Source organism: Nelusetta ayraudi, unplaced genomic scaffold (assembly GCF_046127955.1).
Source record: "Nelusetta ayraudi isolate G7.1 ecotype Tasmania unplaced genomic scaffold, CSIRO-AGI_Nayr_v1 ptg000008l, whole genome shotgun sequence".
Classification (NCBI taxonomy): Eukaryota; Metazoa; Chordata; class Actinopteri; order Tetraodontiformes; family Monacanthidae; genus Nelusetta; species Nelusetta ayraudi.
Window position 1 is genome coordinate 2,726,799 of NW_027466058.1, and position 15,536 is coordinate 2,742,334.

A 15,536-nucleotide genomic window follows, 5' to 3' on the forward strand; every position below is an offset into this window, starting at 1 on the left:
CCACGGAAAGTTTGAGGGATTGTTACTATTATTATTGTTATTATTACCATTATAATCGCCTATGCCGTGCTGCAAAACAGCCTCCTGAAAAGCCTGAAAGCCCTCATCATCCTGCCACGAGCACGTCAGGCCTATTGAAACCAAGACAGCTGCAGCAGCTGCGTCACGGGGCCTGATGTTGTTCACAAGATGTGGCAGACGGCGTTCAAAAAAGTGCAATCAAAGGTTTGCGTTGCGGTGTCTGGTACAGGATGCTGCTGCTGCATGCAAATCAATCATCCATCCGTGCATTTTAAATACCCGCTTCTTCCTGAGGTCAGGGTCACGGGGGTCTGCTGGAGCCTATATCAGCTGTCATAGGGCGAAGGCAGTGACACCCTGGACAAGTCGCCAGTTCATCGCAGGGCCACATAGAGACAAAGACAATCAACCATTCACACTCACACCTATGGATTGTTTAGAGTTTTCAATTGACCTCACATGCATGTTTTTGGAGTGCGGGAGGAAGCCGGAGAACCCGGAGAGAACCCACACAGACACAGGGAGAACATGCAAACTCCACACAGAAAGGTCCCAGGCCTGGAATGGAACCCACAACCTGCTTGCTATGAGACACAAATCAGTCATCAAATCAGTAATTTCTCTGCATCCTTAATTAACCTCACAAACTCACGACACGCTGCCCCTCATGTGAGAAAGAGAGTGAACCTTTGAGTCGTTAACGTCTTAAACAAATCCCTCAACACTGACTCGAGATTCTTCGGCTCGGTTCACTCGCTGAGTGACTCGTTCCTTATCCTGCAAGAGGCCAGACGGCATATTGTGCAACAACTGTGCGACAGCTTTTCTAACCATATTTGTCTAAATATAATAATGGTAATCGCTCTATGAGCTCTGTTGGGAAACCACACTGTTTTCATTTCTTTTTCAATACATTTTTTGAAACACCACTTCCACTTTCCCTCCAGTGAGTCTGAGCTGTTCCTCCTAACAAAATGAGCGAGTCGTGTAGCTGCTGCGGAAGTGGGTGGAGCCTGTGCGTGCGGCGTGACCTCGTAGGTCCAGCATAACATCGCTTTGTACTGTTTAATTGTTTCAACTTTCAAACCTCGGCGGATACGGCCTCAAAGACATTGTGTTTTTACTGGATTATTATTTACTCGACTCGCAGTCCTCTGAGGACCACAACTGTTTATTTCCCACTAATTAAATCCTTTTAAATGCTCAATTCTTTTGTGAATCTTGCCCACAAACAGGAGCAGCGCGAGCAGATACGGTGCGTAAACTGTCACTGGATTGTGAGAGAACCGCAGTAATTCTCCCGCTGTTGTGCTCTTGCTCTGCTCTGCTGGCATTGGGAAGGTTCTCCACAGGCCCGAGGGCTCCACTTCTTTTGCTCAGCGGCTCTGATGTCTGATAAAAACCCATTAGTTCAATAAAACACATTTGTTTTGGACTGAAGAGATAAGACGGACCAATTATGCTGATGAGAATCAAACGGTAAACTGGCACACAGATGTTGAGGTCGTTTCATAATTGAGGATTATTTTTCATATCCTGAATTAAATGCATTTTCACTTTTCTTTTCTTTATTTTTTCATCCCAAACACTGAAACAGCTGCCTCTCACACAAAAAAAATTAAACAGCCTTCCAGAAAACAGCACATTTAGCCCTCTGTTTATAGCCTCCAGCTAAAACTGATGCCTTGATTAACCTTTCACACGTTTGACTATCTTGACAGACAGAATAAATCACGAGGCTGGTTGTCGCCGCTAACCTGATAGACCTGGTCGGTTTTTTGTCTTATTTTTTACAAACATTTCCTGAAGAGTAGGATGGGCTTTATGGGAGGTTTAAGTCATCAGCGCATTAAACTATAAAGACTATGCGATTTGTGTAAAGACACAATGAGGTTCCTGCTGTTTGTATAAAGACATGTAATGAGGAATCATTGGAAGCCGTGTTCCTAACCTGACGTGTAGTTTTCTAGCAGCACAGCAAATTGCAGGTGACATTATCTCAGCAATCCTGCTGCATCACTTTCATTTTACTTTGTGTGTGTGTGTGTGTGTGTGTGTGTGTGTGTGTTTGCAAGGATAATAGTCCACCAGCAGGAGAACCAGGCACCACTGTAGCAGTAGGATGTTTTTAATGTGTGCACCTGCTGACTCAAATCAGGCATTTTTGGAGGAGGACTGAAAATCCTCTCTGTCGTTCTTCCTGAGCCAATTATTCAGATATACAATACATGCCACACGCTGTGCAGACACGTCAGCGTCATGGACAAACTCATCCTGCCAGAGAGTAATTTCACTGTTAAAAATAAAAGAGGAAAAAAAGAAGAGGATATGTCACAACTGATAGTGGAACACAACTATCAGCCGTCTGCTGTTATCTGGACACCCTCCGACTCTAAGTGACATAATCAGAGCCCTGCAGGTTTTCAGGCTTCATTTACCTTCCGCACAAAAAACAAAATGCGTTCTATCTTCTTTATAGACCCGATTCCTGCGTCAGTCACATTGCATCTCTGTGGTTGACATTTCCGTCATGAGTCGGGCCAGCACAGCGCAGCAAGATCAGATCTGACCGCCTCCCGTCCTCACTCATCCCGGTTTCCATTCGACATTCCCGCCGATCCAAGTGACTCCACTGGGCAAAACTTCCCGCGGAGCCACAGAGGCCTTATTGTGTACTCAATGATGCCCGCCGTCACCAGTAAACACTCTTTCATATGTAAAGTCCTCGTCACTTTGAGTCCAACAACCTGTTCAGCTCGCTGGAGTGACGGAAAAGACCCAGCGAATGTGAACGAGTTCAAGCGGATTATTTTCAAAAGGCAGACTTTGTACCGGCTCAGCCGGGAGCCTTCAGACCGACCGCAGGTCATGTAGAAATTGGGCGGTAAACAGCATGAAGCATTCCGCCCTCTTGAGAGGCAGGAAGAACTGCCACCTGTTGTGCTGCATTGTGGGAAGCCTCATCCACGAGGCAGCGGACGCCTGCTATGAAACTGATGGCGTGGTCCTTATTTCTTTATTACATGATGTGTTTTTAAGTGACGTTTTCCAGATGTGATAAATGTAAAATGACAGAGTAATGGGGAACTAGGAGGTGCACTTAAGCAGCATGGCTTAACTTTTACAGTTCTGTTAATGAGTATGCGTGCTAGCCGAGTCCTTTTATTCAGTCAGTCTGGCATTCCTACTGACAGCGCTGTTCTGCAGCCTATAAATCTAAATGTCACAGCGTGGTAGCTGGTGCACACAGTGTGGACAAAGCAACCCAGACTTTGCTCGGAAACTATTATAGGTGAAATATATAACGTTCTAGCTCATTATTGCTTTTATTCATTAAACAAACCAGCATTATAGCCTAAGATCTCTAAAAGAACCAGATACGTGGTGAAAATTTAATGAGCAAGCCTTCAGGATGCCCCAAATTACTACTACTAATAATTAATTGCAAAGCTCAGGCTGTGCTGCTCTCTTGCTCTTAAAAGTTACTCACCTGAAACTGCACCAATATCTGAATTTTTATAATTTTTTTTAAGATGTACTAGTTTTGTTTTTGCTGGGATGCAAAAATGAATAAATAGATAAATGAAATAAAAAATAAACCTTGCAGCATCTGCAGCATTAAAGCCAGCACAGGAGATAATTAGCCAGTCGGACATTTGACAAAGCTACGAGCTACAACTGATGTGGAATCTATTGATAAATAAGTCAATATTTAAAGTTTAATGATGTTGTTCCATGACCACCCCTAGTGCTATATACTCCAATATCATTGCTTTGCTTGTGCTTTGCATGTCTGCAACATGGTGCAGTAGGGGCCAGCTGTTGTTGTGTTGTTGTTGTTTTTTTTTTATTTTAAATCTGAGCACAAACACAATTACATGAGAGGAAAGAAACAACAGCGAGGGGTTAATGGATTGGTGTCAGAGCATATGGAAGACGCGAGGGCATATCTGAAACATCTCACATGTGGAGCGTATCTTCTTCAGGAAGAGTTTCCCCCCCCCCTGCAGCCTTAAAGTGCCACACATTTAAGCCTATTTTTTTTTACCTCCTTAAACTGTCAAAGCCGTCTGTTGTTCCTCCTTGTTGAGGGAGCGGCGTCGGGTCACTTGTACCCGGACGCCGATGGACAACCAGGTGTAAGGTCGTCCTCCCGCAGGCAGGCAGAGACGCTTGCAGGAGCGTCGGCAGGACACGGAAGGAGGCCCGAGCTACACGGAGAAGTCTTGTGAAACACGACTCTCCTCTATTAGGCTTGTCACAGTCGCGGGGCTTGATTAATATTTACAGCTTTAGACTCGGCGAGCGCGCGCTACACGCACATTAATTATTGCTGAGCTCTCCGGGCTATAAGTTGCCGATGCCTCGCAAGTTGTTTCTTGCTGCACTTTAATTGGTGAATACATTAGTTTTCATTTGTGATGATGGCTCGCGCGTTGTCTCGGGTTCCACTTAAGTGTAAGCGCATGATAGTGCCGATGCCTAGAATAAAAGCGCAGTTCACGCCGTTGGAGCCTAATGGAGAAGCGATGAAGCCGAGGCGATGATGATTCGCGCGCCATGAAAAATTGGACATATCAAACTTACTGGAACAAGGAACTTTTTAATCTCTTCCAAGGCATGGCTCATGCGGGAATAGGCCTCTCCAGGTGGAGCGAAGACTTCAATTAAAACGTGGAGATCATTACTCAGATGGGCATATTTGGCCTCCCCGCTTTTCCTCAGTTCTTCTTCCTGTGGAGGAGCAGGCAAGAGATTCACAAAACAAATTACAATTTCAGCATTTAGAACTTTAAAGCAGCCCCATAAAATCCATTTCCATATATGTCTTATTCATTGGAGAGGTCAGGGTTTTTTTTCTTAGCATGTAGCACTTGTTACCATAAAAAAATTAGCATTTCTTTAGCATATTAGGGAAATGTTAACCCTTTGTTTACACCCTGCTGCAAAAACAACAGCAATGCACAGTCCCAAAGAAGTAACACACAATTGGTTATCAACAACAGACGATCTTGAGGAGTGAAACCATTTCTCAGAATCAACATTTTACAGAAAAGCAGATTTCCGTGTTCCCTCTGAGTCGCTGCCTGAACTTTGGACGTCCTCTCTGCGACTGTGCTTTGAGGCAGCGGTGGTCTCAAACCAAATGCTACCATCACCTTTCAAAAGTCAAGGAGTCAAAGACAATGCCTGCGCAAAATAACAGTGCAATCCATCAGATGGCTATTACCATATTTCTGTCTGGACCACCTCAAAACCTCCTTAATCATTAGCAGTTCTCAGACAGGCGGGTTATAACCTACAGCATGATGTCTGATTCGGCTCCCAGACAAGGAGCCACTTGTGCAATCACAGCTGAACCCGAATCAGGGGCTACAATGCTGCATAAAAAGCCTCCCTGCACCATATGTGGCCTTTCCCCCATAACTTAAATCTAGTTACTGCTCATCTGACTGGAGCACCAGTGACAGGAACATAAGACCTGGTAACCAAGGTTGTTCACTCATCTATCTTAGAATGGGGAATCAGGTTAGAAGTACTTCACTGGAGAAATTGTATTTGTTTGAATTGGTGTGAAGAATGTTCTGAAGTATCTACGCCAGCAAAGCTCCAGGGGAGGAAAAAAGAAAAAACCCAGCTTCAACCGGGAGAAATATTAGGAGCAAGAAGAGACAAAAAGTTCACAGCGAGAATCAGAGAACAGTTCGGAGGAGGCTGGATGAGAAAAGAGGAGTCTTTGTGCACTTTGAGAAAGTTCACGACTCAGTTTAGTGATAATGCAGTGTCCTTAAAAAACATTTAAAGGATCTATATAATCCCTGTTTTCATTGGACTCAGCTGGAACACCACACGCATAGTTAATTATTCAAAAACTCCATAGATCTACAGAAAACAGCACGTTTAGCGTATAAATAGCATCTAACTGCATTTCCTTTTTGCTCGGAGTTTCCTCCAAACAAGAAAACACACGGAACACACGGAACACATGGCTTCCTGCTAAAACCGACGTCTAATTGACTTTTCCTTCCAAATTTTGAAAAAGGACACAGACAAATGTGGCCATAAGGTGGCCTTGGTACAGAACCAACACCTGGCTGGGACTGTTCTTAATGAGCTGGTGAATGGTGCCAGTGCCCTTTTATTAGGCTGGTTGCCCGACCCGAATGTTTCAGCGCACACTTTCTGAAAAGAACGGACTTCTACTGTTACAAAACACTGGGAAAAGCATTTTTGAATAACATAATAAGAATATGGAACCTTTCATTTAAACACACTTTGTGAATCCAATCGCAGCCACAACGTACGTGTGTGTGTGTGTGTGTGTGTGTTTAGTTAAAGCTTGGCTATGCTCTCCTAATGCTTGGCTGTTGACAAGAGAAGTCCAATCACCTGTCAGTCTTTACTTGGGGCCCCTGAGGGGCCCCAGGCCGGAGCTTTACACTGGCCTTAAAGGCTCAAAAGATTTGCAGTACGGCTCACAGCCAGACCTAACCGCCTTTCCCGAGAACCGGTTAAATTGTGAGATTGATTTTCCACTGAACAAATCAGAAGTGATATCACACACACACCCATATTCCCCAATATTTGCAGTGAAGCTGCTGGGATAATCAAACATGGCGATTAGTTTGCAAAAAAAAAATAATAATAAAATAAAAAATTGGGCATAGAGATGTGCACTGCAAATTAATTGACTTGTGTTTATTAACATTGCCATGGCAATGTTGAGGTTTGATGTTTTTTCCGCTCGCGGCTCAAGGACACGTGGAGGCTGTCGGGGAACCGAGAGCCTCTTTGACTCTCCAAGACACTCCGGGAATTCAAACGCTTGTCCCCGCATCAAAGGGCCGCTCCATGCCCTCTGGGAGGAATCAGCTTTAATTAAAATGAAAAAGAAAGAGAGAGAGAGTGGGAGAGAGAGGGGGGAGAAAAAAAATCACTCCTAAAAATTTCAGCGGGCTTTTTATACATGGAATCTCCGAGAGTCCCGATCATTATGAATCAGATCAGAACGTGCCGGTGGGCAGAGCGTCGCGTCTTTCAGCTGTTTCAGCAGCGAGGGATTGGAGGGAGACACACACACACACACACACAGACACACACACATGGAGCTCGGCACCGCTGACCATGACCGACTCAGTATAGTATCTTTGCAAAGGACTCTGGGAATCTCAGAGCAGGAAATTCGTTGGGAACCTCGCTGTTTGCCGTAAACACTTTTCATGCTGAGGAGGTTGAATGGGGACTCGCTGCTTTGGCGCCGTGACTCGGCACCATTTAAAAAAAAACAAAAAAACGGGCTGATATCTGTGCAAAAATTTCAGTATTGCCCATATGGCGTGAAATGAATGTGTGGGCGGCCCCTCTGATAAATGTCCAAACCTGAGAAGTTACCTGACTGCTGATCTCGTGTGTCTCACGGAGATGAGAAAAAAAATGAAAAATAAAAAAAGAACCCGTGCAAGACTCTCTGCTGGCGCTATTTCTCTCCGCAGTTGCAATCTGTGCTGCGCCCCCCTGCGACCTGCTGCCCCGGAATGGCAGCCGGCCTCCCCGTCGCGACCTTTCAGTGTCCATCTCGTTACACAGCTCGTCAGTCACGGTTGCTGACGCACAAACGCACAGAGAAAAAACACGGCGCGCTTTATCGTGCTGGGCTCCGGCCAGCCAGCCTGTCCGGGCTGAGCTCTTATCTTTTCACTCCGCACACGGGGCTCCATTCAGATTCAGGTTAAACGCAACACTGACTGTGTCGAGGCGCCGCTGCTTAATTGTAGATTTTTTTGTTTGTTTGGACATCACATTACGGTTTTAATTTGAGTTTAAATAAATTAAAAAAAATCCTTTTCAGTCAGTCACAAAGAAATGTGATTCACCAATGGGAGAAGTTGGAAATTTCATGGCTCTGTTCTGGTCGCTACGCTACTTCCCCCTCAGCTCACTAGCTGGGTTGAAAGCCTGAAGGCAAAGCGAGCGCTGCCCCCTTTGGCCCTTCAATGTAAAAACATGCGGCGCCGGAGGCGGCGAAAGCGGCAGGAAGGCCCTGAAAGCATCGGGCAGCAGTGACACCCAGAATGACGGTGATTTGCCGGGACACATACATAGCCTGACATAAGAGGAGGATCATGGGTAGTCGGGACCATTTCGAGTTGACAAACAACATCGGTTGAGAGATCAGCGAACTGAGGCCGCGTTCGCGCTGTCAAATCGGATTCATTCACGAGAGCCTGAATAATACAATCCTCTTCCAAACCAAACACAGGCCGCTTTTGCTTATTGTCTTAATTCTGATACGTATCTGATTGTAGACAGAGACTAAATGGAACTGAAGGAGGCGGGACTCGCCGAGATCAAACGATGCAATGGACGAAACAAGCATGGCAGACAGTGATGAAGCCGTTCGAATCTCATTATCCAATTTTGGCATCCTTGATTGAAGAACAACTTGCAAAGACCTGAAATTGCAACAATCCCCATCGGAGGGTAAACAATTAGGTGTCGGCACTCACCTATAAGTCGACTGGCTTACTAGTATGTTTTTATTTTACTTTTTTTTACTGCCTCTCATAAGGCTGCAGCCTCCGCTTTGCATCTTGTTCTTTACCTTTTACATCCTCTTTGTGTAATTAACTAATTACAAACAAAGGCACTGGCAACAAACTACACGCAACACAGGAGAAAAAAAAAAAAAAAAGAACAAAATCTGAATGGGCTCGGCTCCCCGGTCGCAGCCAGCCAAGGTTTTGATGTCCTCTTGCGTCGGCCAAGAAGGACACCGGCCAAGAAAACATCTTGGTGCCTCGGCGTGAGGATGTTTCCCAGACACGGAACCGAGCCCGCTTGACCCCAAAAGTCCGCTTCAAGTGTTCACTTCAGGCGCCTCGTGCTCGGGCGCCGTGCCCAGAACGGCTTGTCAAGGCGGTCTTGGATGCAGGTGTTGGAAACAACGGCGGTGCCAAAACAAGGAAGTGGGCCGATGTATCTCTGCTTGTGCTGCGCGGTAAATGTTGAAGTGGGAAGTCGGCAGGACCGGAGCTGTTGGCATCCAGCGACACGCACTGTTCTCCTCCCATCACCAGACACACGCTGAACTGCACTGAAAGAAAACAATCGTAGCCTTTTGCAGATGAGTGTTTTCTTCCTCGTTGCTCAGATTGGTGGCTTGCTTGGTGCTACTGTGCTGGACTGTGTACAGATACAGGCGTGCCTGCCTGCCCGCCTTCCTGTCTGGGCTTGGAACAAAAGTGGACGTTGACTGGCAAGGGAGAAGGGAATAGAGAATTGTGCCCAGACATGGTGTGAAATAATCATGTCCACAGTGTGGACGGCGAGATGAGTGAAGGCTTTCAGCTTCACGGTTGGGCCAACTTTAAAGAGGTTTTGTGCGATATCGTTTCGCCACTAGATGTCACAGTTTTGCACGCCGCGGACACCGAAACCGACCTGATAAACCGAAGCGTAAAGTGAAACAGATCTGCACATCCTCTGGCTTCACCAGCACTTAACAGCCACTGTGCAAATTGAGGGTGTAATGGACATAATGGACATAATACCATTAAGTACCATAGTACCATTAGGTCAGCATTGTCAGTAACTATGGCACAGACCTACACATACAGAGGATACTGTGACTGTGTCCAGTACATAGCAAAGAAATCTGAATAGCACATGTCGCTTCTTTAACCAAACACGCGCATTTCTAGCCTCACTGAATTCTGCAACTTATGAAGTAGATTTTATTTGGTTTGATGCATCAATTCATAAACAAGGATGAGCACTTTTACATCACTATGGATGCAAAATTTGTGAAAAGCATCTTTTTTTAAGCTGAGGTCACAGCTGTTTCTTTCATCCATTATGTCAATAACAAACTAAAAAGTTTAGATTTTTTTTTCCTTTAGTCCTAACTCATTCATCATCATGGTTAGTTACCCAGCAACACTCGCTGATGATCATTGATACGGCTGAAGGCTCCAGAGGGACTGAGAAACTTAAGGTGAGATTGCCTTTGCAGCCCGACCTCTCCTTTAAAGCCGCCATGCGATACATTTTTATTATACAAATATCGATTAGCTGGCCATTAAAGCTGCTGTTAAAGTCTCCTCATCGGCCTGTCTCCTGCATGCTGTCGGCGTAATGAAATGCGGCTTCCGTTGCACCGCGGAGGTGGTAACTCGGCACGTCTTTTGTCATGTCCAGATGCCAGAACGGGAGGACTGCAGTCATATCAGCGATGGAACTCGATAGCTGCCGCACGCTGAGACCTGTTATGAGCGCCAAAGCTAAATCCAGCAGGTTGCCTGCGCACACGCTCGGCTGAGTTTGGCTCCGAGGGACTGCGAGCCAGCAGGATAAATGGCTTTGGTGAGGAGATTTATGACTTTGCATTCATAATTCAACGTTACAGAGTTTGCTATTAAACAACAGGGAGGGACGAAACGCTCCCATTTTCGCCTACACGCGCTTGCCAGCTGAGAGCAATTCACTCCAGTCTTGTTGCCGTTCGTTCAGGAGGAAATTCTGTTTTATTCTGGTCTGATTCTGAGGTCGCTCGATTCTCTTGAAGCAGCCAAACACGTACATTAAAAGACAAACCCAATCTTTCCTACCTTGTCTTTATCCCTCATTGACCCTTTTCCGAGGATGGACATCTTCACTCCTGTCTCCTCTTGTAATCTCTTCATGGAATTCCCCCTTGGTCCCAGCAGCTTCCCGACGAAATTAAACTGCAAACATAGGAGGAAAAAAAATCAGGCATCTGATCACTGTTTCTGATTAATGCCTTTAAGGAAAAAAAAAAATGACGCTGAATACATGGGCAAGTGCGCCTGAAGGTGTCCCTTCTTCCTGCCCACTGGAAGAAAAACCTGACCCGTTTTGATATGCTCGCCGGTCATTTGTCATCTATTATCAAAGGATCTCGCGTTCCACTTCCCATTCGTCACGGGAGGAAAAAGGTGTAACGTAGCCTGCAATAAATCAATGCAATTGTGCTCCGTGTGTAGCGCATTAGGGGTGAATGGGTCTCTAATCTGCGGTCCAACCGAGGATGCGCGTCCGTCCATCCGTTGGCCCGAACTGCCCCGTCTCAATGTATCTTATTGCCGTTTATGGTCGTCCATGTCACACCGGCGCTCAAACCAATAACATCCGCCGCTACGCTGTCCTGAAGGTCAGTGATGAGATACAGTCAGAAATAATGAGGCCCCTTCCGGTGGGAAATTAAGGACTACTATCCCGATGACCAGCTATCAGATTTACGCCTCAGGGCTCTGGCAATCATTTCCCTCTCGCTGTGCCAAGTGAACACATTGAAAAGCTGCAGCTGCGGGTTGCTGAGAGCGGCGGAATGACTGGTCATTAATCTGAAGGGTGATATTCAAACTTCTGAGCGAAACACGAGCAGAGGATCATGGAGAGGACGAACAACTGAGATGTAATCATTTACTCTTCTAAGGGTGTCATATTAAGTCTGTTAATGTATCTTTTTTTTCACCTCAGACTTTCTGATTTAAAAAAAAAAAGAAAAAAAAATTAAGCCAAGCAAAAAAATTGTGTTTTTTTTTTTTTTAGCTTTGTCTGTTTAGCCCTCCGTTTACAGCCTCCAACACACATTTGCTTTTTCAGCTTTAGCTTGAATTTACACAACTGCGTGTACACTCAACACTTTTTTTTTGTAGAACTTAAACCCAAAAAACTGCAATGGAGGGATTTTTCACAATTATGGGGGTCCATTGATATAAATATTTTCCATAATATGTGACCTTTAATAATTCAATTAAAAAAACAACAACCTGTATTGTGCTTTTTTTTTTTTTTTTTAAATCTCTTTTCAAACTGCTCAGGGCTTTGACCTTCAAATCTTTGTGGAGTGGATTGTGGAGTGGAGTGGAACAGGTGGCCCGAACCTCCCCCCCCCGCCCACCACGGCAGACCCTGAAGTGATATTAACCTCTCACAGAGCAGCATCTCGCCCCCTCCTCCTCCCTCACACTCATCAACCCCTCCACCCGCCCCCTGCCCTCCCACCGTTGAGGAGCGACTAATAACTCCGCTGCCAGCTGCGTGGCTGCTGGCAAGTCTCTTCCCACGACTGATGCACACTCAGCTTATTCCGCCAGCATCGCTAACGTCACCGGAGACGGCGGCCACATCTCAGGTGGGGGCGAGTCAGGGAGGGGAGTCGGGGAGTGGGCGACGCGGGACGCAGAGACAGAAACGGAGGGAAAGGGAAAGAAAAAGAACGCGCCTCGGCCGTCCTTTCCGCCGGCGACGATTCAGGCACCTTCGGGCGGACGCTGTTTCTTTCCAGCGGCGGCGTTGACAGGACGATCCCGTCGCCGGCGGGGGAGCTCTGGGAGCAGATGGCGGCGGCGGCTGTGTCGAGTACACGCTCGCTGGGCGGTGGGAGAGGAAGTGGCCTGTTTTCATTAAGCTAATGAACGTCTGGAGCGGCGGAGGTGCTCGGCGACGAGCGGTTTGGGCCCTCGGAAGGGGCACGGCACGGTGTTAAATGAGGTCTGAAATGATGCAGCGTGCCCCCCCGCAACCCCAACCTCCCACTCTCCCAACGAGCAGTGGGGGGGGTGGGAGGGCGAACACAACACAAGTGCATGTGCACAAAAACATAGCAGACATTGAACAACTATTCAGCGATAATAATCGCCGTCCTTTCCATGTTTTCCCTGCACATAATTAACACTTCATTAAAAGCTTTTGTTGCTACTTATCAATGTGGCAGTTCTGGCGAAGGCGGCTCTTTACGATGCCGCATTGTGAAGCGTGCGTCTCGGCGCACGAATTGAGGGATGAGGTGCGTTGCACCATTGTGAGTCCGCGGCCCCGCTAATCCAGCTGTGAGCAGAGCTTTTCTCGAGAGCTTTGCTCGGGTTTCTGAGCTTGTTTCCTGGTTGCGTGCTTGAGGAATGTTCGTTTTAATATCCTGTCAACACGCAGGTACAAGGCCCTTGAGAGCTCAATGATCTGCTCCTGCAAACGAAAAAGAAAAAATAAAAGCACGCAGATGGAGGAGAGCGCAGGCAAATAGAGAGTACAGTGAGAGCGAGACATGTTCAGAAAACTATTGAATTAACTCAAAGGGAGCTTCAGAGTGATGTCTGCTTAACATGTCCTTGAACACTCTGTGATCATGTGACAAACACGTGTTTCCATATGTGGCACTGTGGTTTCGATAAGATTTTCTGACTGAAATCTTTCAGCTTCAGTCGGGCTTGCATCAGTCGTGTTAATGAGCAACTTATTTATTTATTTGTTTGTTTGTTTTAAAGGTCTGGGAGAGGCCAAATGCAAATATGAAAAGTGTTGCATGGAGGCTTAAATAGGGTGGTGCCAAGAGCTCAGCGGAAATGTCAGAAATGCAAATTAAACATTCGCAGAATTAAGTGGAAAAGCTGTTCGAGTAAAAAAAACAGCAACACCCAACCACAACAGCAGCAACAGATGAATGCATAAGTGCGCAGAGCCCTGAACGGAACAAAGAAAAAAAAGAAATCAAAGTGTTCTGACAGCTAAAACTGCAATGTACAAGCCAGAACATGATTGACATGGTTGCTGTGCCAACATACAAACACACTAACTCAGCTCTGTGGCTTGTTTTTACCACCAAAACATTTGAAAGAAGATCTTGGCATCTACCAGTTCACTCACACTAGTCACATTCCAACGGCAGCGACATTTTTTTTTTTTTTTAGGGCAGCACCTGCTGCACAGTCAACGTTCAAAAGGAACAGTTTGGATTTTGGCGTCTTGCTCAAGGACACTTGGACTCATAAACTACAATGGCTCGTTCAAAAAAGTGGCTTTACCACCTGATCCGCTTGCAAAAACCTTTAGAGTTCCTATATTTTAGCCAGAAGCGAGTGTTTTAGTACAAGTTCCGAGAGGAGGAGCAAGTGAGAGACTCCCTGTTGTGACGCGTCCTTGAGGTGCTCTACTGGACTGAGTCTATTGCCACCTGCAGGACAACAATTTGAGATGATTTGTGACATGGAGCGTCATCCCGCTGGAAGAGGCCATCAGATGATGGAACACTGCGCTCATGAAGAGATGGACGGCAACAAAACTGGCTGCGGCTGAGCAGCGCGCAGTGCCAGAGGACTTGCTGTGCCCAGAAAATATCGTCCACACTAACAGCCTCGACTGTTGTCGCAGGGGACTGTGGACCCGTGCCTTCATGTTGTTTACACCAGACTCCGACCAGCCACCCAAATGCTGCGCCAGAAATCGTTTTGCCAGTCGTCCACTGTCCAATTTTCAGTGAGCCCGTGTGAATCGCAGCCTCAGTTTGCTGCTCTTAGCCGACAGAAGCAGCACCCGGTGTCTGTTACTGCTGCTGTGCTTCACCTGCTTCAAGGTCTGAGACCTTGAGGCAGGTGAAGCACCTTGAGACCTTGAAGCGGACCTCGATTGTAACCAGTGGCTATTTTAGTTCCTTTTTTTTTTTCTTCTTTCTGTGGTCTCCCACCAGTCTGTCCGCTCTGACCCCTGACATTGTCGAGACCTTTCCCTCCACACAGCTGCCGCTGACTCACTGGATATTTTCCTCTTTTGGGGACCATTCTCTGTAAACCCTGGAGATGCTTGTGCCAGTGTGAAAATCCCAGCAGATCAGCAGCTTGCGGGCCAGCAGCCTGTCTGGCACCAGCCACCATTTTCAGCCTCATTTCCGACCCGTTCTGATGCTCTGTTTGAACTTGAGGAAGTGGTCTTCACCATGTCTACTTGTTTAAATGCACCGAGTTGCTGCCATGTGATGTACTGGTTAATGTATTTGTTACTGAGGAGTTGAACCAATGTACCGGATAAAGTGGCTGTCGAATGTGTGCGCACATATAAATGATGTATTAACAACAGTGCCGCGCAAAACTATGATAGAGTGGGTTTGTGGATTATAGAGAAGGAGACCTGTGCTGCCTGCTGCCCATCTCTGCTTGAGGCCATGTTCTCCAGCTGCAGCGTTTGGGTTTTGAAAGGTTTTGAAGAGAGAGTATGCATTAAAGAGTTTTCTTTAGAATTTCTGTCAAAAAGCTCTCTAATCCGACACTTTTGCAGCAGCCAAACACAAAAACAAAAACAAAAAAACACAATTTCTATTTCAAGGTGTATTTGAAACAGGGCTAGCACCTGATTTATGGCACTGTCATTCTAGTCCATATTCACTGTGGTTCAACAGGCTATGCTGCCTCTGATTTAATGGACGAGATCAGTTTTGTGCCATCTTCAGGACAGCTATGTTTAAAGTGGTTAAACGAGACAATCTGTCATACTTCAATACAAACAATTTGTTTTTTTCATTTTTTCATTGCCACAAATGACTGAAGCTGCCGACACCCACGGCTAAATTATTTACAGGTTGTAGCACAACCTAAACAAGTTGGTAAAATGTTTCTAAAAGCATCATTCTGTCAGTGCCATGGAGTGCTTTAGTTATTTAAGAGGGAACTGGCACCGGGTCTCATGTTCTCTACAAACTCAATGGCGACACATCACCATAATGT

At 46.1% G+C, this 15,536-nt stretch overlaps 1 protein-coding gene across 2 annotated transcripts in view; it reads right to left on the bottom strand.

The window, feature by feature from the left end:
- The window catches only part of khdrbs2 (KH domain containing, RNA binding, signal transduction associated 2), a 65,285-nt gene that overhangs the window by 30,379 nt on the left and 19,370 nt on the right, over positions 1-15,536 (bottom strand). For both annotated transcript variants that reach the window (XR_012926071.1, XM_076018746.1), the window contains exons 3-4: positions 10,629-10,745; positions 4,609-4,755 (exon numbers count right to left, since the gene is read on the bottom strand). Coding sequence is in view for 1 of the 2 variants with exons in the window: in XM_076018746.1 (XP_075874861.1) it covers positions 4,609-4,755; positions 10,629-10,745 (264 nt within the window). In the remaining variant the exon portion in view is untranslated. The remainder of the gene's footprint in view (positions 1-4,608; positions 4,756-10,628; positions 10,746-15,536) is intronic.